This window comes from Ambystoma mexicanum, chromosome 11, assembly GCF_040938575.1.
Source record: "Ambystoma mexicanum isolate Mex_15411 chromosome 11, UKY_AmexF1_1, whole genome shotgun sequence".
Taxonomy (NCBI): Eukaryota; Metazoa; Chordata; class Amphibia; order Caudata; family Ambystomatidae; genus Ambystoma; species Ambystoma mexicanum.
In genome coordinates, this window is record NC_090934.1 from 230,591,988 (window position 1) to 230,598,550 (window position 6,563).

At 41.9% G+C, this 6,563-nt stretch overlaps 1 protein-coding gene across 2 annotated transcripts in view; it reads left to right on the top strand.

Annotated features, from left to right (window-relative positions):
* Window positions 1-6,188, top strand: part of LOC138503305 (veficolin-1-like) — a 134,197-nt gene extending 128,009 nt beyond the window's left edge. For both annotated transcript variants that reach the window (XM_069622913.1, XM_069622914.1), the window contains one exon: window positions 3,378-6,188. In XM_069622913.1, coding sequence (XP_069479014.1) covers window positions 3,378-3,625 — 248 coding nt within the window. In that variant the 3' untranslated portion in view covers window positions 3,626-6,188. The remainder of the gene's footprint in view (window positions 1-3,377) is intronic.
* The last annotated feature ends 375 nt before the right edge of the window (window positions 6,189-6,563 follow it).

Here is a 6,563-nt window from a genome sequence, read left to right on the forward strand (position 1 = left end):
GTATGGTAATGGGGCAATTTCAAGTGCCTGGGCAGGGAGTGCAATGTGGCTGAGGAGAATACCACTGAGCGCTCTCAACAGGTAGAGTCGTGGAGATTTGGTAGTATGTCCCAGGGCGGTGTCGGCTAGATAGGGTCAATGATAAGCAGTACGTTAAATGCGTACTAAGAGGTCAGTCTGGCCGTGTAAACACAAGGAAACTGGTAACGGGACTTAAATGCAGTCTCGGCTGGATAGTCAAGGCAGAGTTACGTTAAATGCAGGCTAGGTGGCAGAGGTCGGGCACATAATAGTACAGTGTGGACAGTGTGCGCAGCAACAGCGAGCTAGGTCAGGCAGGCATATAACTACATTCGCGCTACGGGCAGGCCTGGCAAGGTGTGCATGTAAGAATATGGCATTGAGGTACAAGTACAGAAGCAATTGAGTGGGCTGAAAAATGGCGATATGGCCGGATAATTGTGCTGAGACATAGAATAGCATAGCGTGCACGTGGAACAATGCGGTGAATACAAGGGCACAAGAGTGCATAAGTGTACATTGAGGCCTCACCGTATGCAAGTTCATAGAGTCAGAGGAGCTTCCAGCTGATGTGGAAGCAGCAGGTGAATGGGGCAGATCTGGAGCGCAGACCACAGCACGGCACGCTTGGTCAGCTCAGTCAGGAGCCTTAGTGTGTGCCTCGGGGGTGTGCCGGCTTCACCTGGCGGCTCGCTCCGATAGGCTACAAGTTAGTCAGATGGGCCAATGGGATCAGATGGATGGCCCTGTTGAGTTGTGTGATGAGGGCACAACGAGCCAATCAGGGGACGGTGGCAGGCAGGAGGCTGGAGCCCAGGCGGGGAAGCAGGGGGAACAAGGCACAGAGAGCTGGCCTGTTAATGAGCAAACAAATTCTCAAAATACACACATTTACCTTTAAACCAGGTCACAGGTAAAGGATTGCCCAAGTTATAGGGGACATGCTCCTCTTCTCAAGCCAGGGACCAAAGTGGCTAAGGGAGGCAGCGAGGGACGGGCTAGGCCCACTCTGAGTCTGTGTTTGGATACTGAGCCAATCAGGGGAGGGGAGCGGGCAGGAGGCGAGAGCACAGGCCTGGAAGCTGGGGAAAGAGACGCAGAGCGCTGGCCTGCTAAAGAGCTAAAACATGCTCAAAATACACAAATGTGCCTAGAAACCAGGTTGCAGGCAAAGGATTGCCCAAGGTATGGGGGTCACGGACGTCTGCTCAATCCAGGGACGAAGCCACACCAGGGACCAAACCACGTACCTCACCACGCCCCAAACAAAACACGCCTGTCTATTATGCATTCTGTTTGAGTGTCGTATCCTGTTCTATTGTGGGCAAAAACAATCATGCATAAAACAAAGATAATTACTTAACTGGATTTAACGTTCAAGACTGCATAGTGAATGCTATTTCCCCCAAGAGTGTCATCTTCTATGAAGACATAATAGGGTGGTTGTGTGGTAGCCCGGAAGTCTGCATTCTACACAGAGCAGACCCCGCTTTCATCATCCCAAGACTTATACAAATAAGCAGCCTTGTGCTGGGTAGTAATAGCACCTCTTATCAAAGTATCAAGAGGCAATTTGTGGTATGGGGCATCTGAATATTGTGCTTTAAGGATCTGTCAAGCCCACACTGGTGAAGTTATTGTATTTTGCCACTCTTCTACTGAACATACTCACAGTTGACAGATTTGCTAATGGAAGAACAAAGTCATGGGTTGTTGCCTAAAACAGTTTTTAACCTCAGTAGCTCTCATTTCAATGAGAACACTGTTCCAAAGGTTCACTGCCTGAACAGAGAAGTTCTGGTAACCTGTATTGACCATTTACACCATATAAAAATTATTCTACAGTAAATACTCACAGGGGACACCTGGGAGACGCACAGGCTCTCATGGATGCCCTTATAATGGTTACTGACCAATATTTCTAAATTGACAACACAGTCAATATTGCTTAAATACTATTAAGTGTATCTACAAGGAACATCTCTACTGCAGGGTATTGATAGTTCTTTTATGTTGAATAAATATACAGCAACAAGGCAGTGTTCTGCTGACATGGTTTGTTCAATGCCTATCAATTTCGCAATAAATCCATCCTCAGGGCCATATCCTCTATAGATCATTCACACAATGGTACATAAATGAAATTAAATCATTTCATAACCATTAATAACAAAACAATAGTGTATAATAGAAATTCAATGCTAACAAAACAAATAGCAGATTGAAATTACATAAAGAGTAACCAAACAGAAACAAAAATGGGAGTAAACAAAACATATAAATTAATAATATACATTTCAAGAGCAAATCTAAATTCATATCCTCTGAACAAAATCTGCTGTGGGAGGATAGGTATGCAATATCCAGTAGCAGAATGTTCCCTGCAGAGGGATCCTTCCACCAAAATCAGTGAGGTATGGGACTCAGTCACAAGATTTCCGTGCACTCCATGTTGATCACGAAATGATGAGAAAAATATATGGGGAGGCAGATTAATTTCTGCTGCTTAATCTCTGAAGACTTCGAGGCTTCCACTGGTACTTATATAATGACATTATATAGACACTGTCATCATGACTGCAAAGTACATGCCCCAAACTATTCTTCAAAACCTTTATATACGTTATTCAACTGTGATTCACTAAATAATATTTTTGTAATTATGGAAGCAATTTCTATTTAAAGATGTCCAATTTAATTTAGAAAAAGTGTCAACGCATGTTTCACTCACTGTGCTTCTTCAGGACGACATGATAATTAATCCAAGAATAATTGTGCTCCGTAGAAAGGCCCATCTCTCATCAACCAAAAAGTAGTGAAATTGACATCACACGGCCTCTGACTTAGATGACTACACAGGAAGTGCCATCACAGGATCATCAGAGTATGACACAAATGTTAAAGTTTATTGAAAACATTAACCTGTATTATGTCAATGAACAGTTATTGATTGTAAGCCCAAAAACCCAACTACTAAATCTAGTAAATGACATATTTTCTTTTCAAAGAAAAGTAGTTTGAATAGTTCATGTGAATTAGTTGCAAAACAAGATGAGAGCAGCAACATAGTGGTATCAATGGCTAGTGCTACCCATAGCTGTCCCTATGCAGCACCCTTTTGGGAGATGAAGATGCCAGATAATTTCCTCCCACTCAATTGATATTGCTAGAGTAAAATAGCCCTCAATGGCATAATGAGGAAAGAATACCCTAACACATGTTAGAGTGTTCCACATCTCCAACATATACTCACGGTTATCCCAAACAAAGCACAACGTACACAATATGTGTTTGTTATGATCCATTTTGTGCTAAACCTAAATAAGTGACTGTTGAAATGCACATTGTTTCCCCAGGTGACTCTTTGTCCTCCCACAATAATGGAAAATTCTCAACAATGGACCAAGACAACGACAAGTCTGATGCCAACTGTGCCAATCTGTACAAGGGAGGCTGGTGGTACAGTGCATGCCACTCCGCCAATCTCAATGGGAGGTACCACAAAGGCAATCATTCCACCTATGCTGATGGAGTTAACTGGAGTACTGGGAAAGGACTTAAATATTCTTATATGTATGTGGATATGAAGATAAGGCCTCTTTAAAAGGAAAGGTGACATCAACAAAGGCCGGCCAAACTTTGTTTTCAACCCGAGCTGTTTACACTAATCAAATTAAGGGTTGCTTTGAGTTAGAGGCTCACAGGTCAATAAAGAAATTAAAAGATCACCTGGCAGCCATGCGACTATGAAAGGCCATTATTGATAGTGACATTGGGCCTCATTACGAGTTTGGCGGTAACCACGGCGCTATTAGCGCCAGGGCTGCCTCCAAACTCGTTCCGACTCCGCCCTGGTGAATGGAGCAATTACCGCCCCCATTCCAAGGTTGGCAGGGCGGTAATTCCCCATTCACCAGGGCTCTTCCCCATTCCCATTTGAGCCCCTATAGGGCTCAATGGGAATGGGGAAGGCGCTAATAACGATACCACAAATTGTGGTACCGTTATTAGCTCTAAGGTCCCTTTGCGGGTCCCGTCCTTAACGCCTGGAAAAACCAGACGTCAAGGGAGGACCCGCAAAGGGACCTCGTAGTAGGGCGGTAAGGGGTTACCGGTACCGGTAATCCCTTACCACCCGGGTCGTAATCACCCCCATTGTCTGTTGCATGCCTGATGAGCCACTTAAAGGCACTGCCACTGGGAAACTATCAGTCGCATGTCAAGCACACAAGTCGGACTCTAACACTGCCCTTCTGCCTTGTCGTGTAAGCCACTCCACCTCTGCTTACAAGGCTGCCTCAGCACCAGTACATCTTGGCTCTCCCCATTTCCAGCCACCTTTCCACCATCACTTCGCCATGTCCCATGTGTTGTTTCTTCGTCATATTGCAAATAATCAATGCACCCCACTATATTATCATACATTTGAATGATATGGTATTGGCAATACCACCTCTCGTTTGGCTCCATACCTCCTCGCGCCGGCAGTAATACCAACCAAAAATCCTTGCATAATGTTTTCTGGTTGCTCTCTATATTGTCCTGCGGTAATGATACATTAAATAATCCTATAATATGAATACTGTAACAATGGTGAATTGAGAGTGTCATAATGCAGCTATATGAATGGCCTATTGTTATGTTGTGTTGGTTGCTTGAATAGAGCATTACACCACTGCCAAGCCGTCTCAGAACACAGGGTTAAGAGGAGAGTGGAAGGGGACTTACAGGGAGAGATGGGTGGGTGTAGAAGGTGATTAATGTCTATCTAGAACCAAGATGATATTTGTTTCTCAACGTTAAAGGGGGCCTTCTCCAAACTAGCAGGTACACCATATCCTCTAACCAGGCGTTTATTCAGTATACCTCACTTTTTGCCGAATGGCAACTTTCCCGAATGTATTTTTGCTGAATTTTTTACCTTTTTTTTTACCACAGATTGTAAGTATGGGTATAGTATATAAAGGGGTTTTGAGGGTTGGAAGAGGATGTTGCCTTTTAGTTAAAAAAAAGAGGTAAAAATAGCGAGAAATAAAATCGGCAAAGTTACCATTCTGCAAAACAAATCAGCATGACCTAATCGATCCATTTATGCCACCCTATCTTAGCACAAGTCACTGCTCTTAAAATCCATATCTCAATTGCTTTTTCATGGGATTTGCCAATTTGTTGGTGGATCCTAATGTGCCTAAACACAGCTCTACCCTGACCTTTTACCTAATACCAATTCCACTCCATTGAGCAGTTTATGCTGCTTGACAGCGCGTTTGTTACATTTGTTTGTTACAAAATCTGAGGTATTGACTGTCTTCGTTTCTTTCCATTTGTCACGATTTATCCATCTACACATGTTCCTGTAAGCCGTGTGTGTTTAAAATAAAATCAGCAATGAGGGGGATAACTTATCTTATTGTGAAAATGTTACATAATGAATATTGAGATCTTGAAACACAATGTTCTGTTTTTACATGATAGTAATAATACTATTGTAACTTGTATCTTGTTAAAACATAATACAAGTATTGAAAAAATTGAATATTAGTGATTTCAGGTATGATTGTAAAATTTCACAAGTATTACGGCTGACCACTTTGTTTTAGCAAATTTTGGTTACATATTGATATGCAATAATGTTCTTATGCATTATGTTTATGCATCACAATATGCAGGACACAGGCACTCATTATTTTCCTCTCAGTACATATGTGCTTTACAGGCTTCCTGTACATTGATTGCTGCCTGTACGTGCTACATCACAAGCCTTTATTCCACCATTGCACATTTGTGTTACCTATCAAATAAACTCCTATTAAAGTATAACTTGTGTACTGTATTAACAAGTGGTACTAGTTTAAATCCTGTTTTGATTTGAAGTGGCTCCGTTTCTATTTCTGTTTGTGCTTTTTGTACTTTGTACATTGTTTATTTCCATTATATTCGAAATTGTTTAACAACTGTTAATCAAATTACCCGGCCTTTACTGATATTTTCACCCCCAGTGCACCCAACAAAATAATGACCTTTGCTGTAATTTGAATGAAAAATGTCCACTGCTGTATCTGTAGTGCTTTCAGACATCAGACCACCTTTTGTGCAGTACAATAATTTGGTAACCTTACAATCAATGTAAACTAAAATAAATACTGAATGTTTGGTATCCCACCTTACCTAGTAGCATTACCAGTTACTTCGTTCACAAGCGGCTCTACGCATATTACTGAGTATAAGTAAGAAAACCATATTAACTCCACCAAAGACCCATAAATACCTGCAGTATGACATACTTGTAGTATACATGTACTTAGTATACTTTCATAGTTGGTAAAATGACATAGCATAGTTACATGTTTAAGATAGTTGGTAAGGGTTCATTCTTACACATTTCCAGAGTTTATTGATGTGGTTAGCTTTGTTACACATTAATAAAGCGTGCTAGTATAGTCACATGCTCCTAGTAAGGAGTGTATGCCCGTGTGGGTAGTTTGTAGAATGTAAAAGGTTCTGAAATTAGTCCATGGGTGGTTGGGTGATGTGCTTGAGCG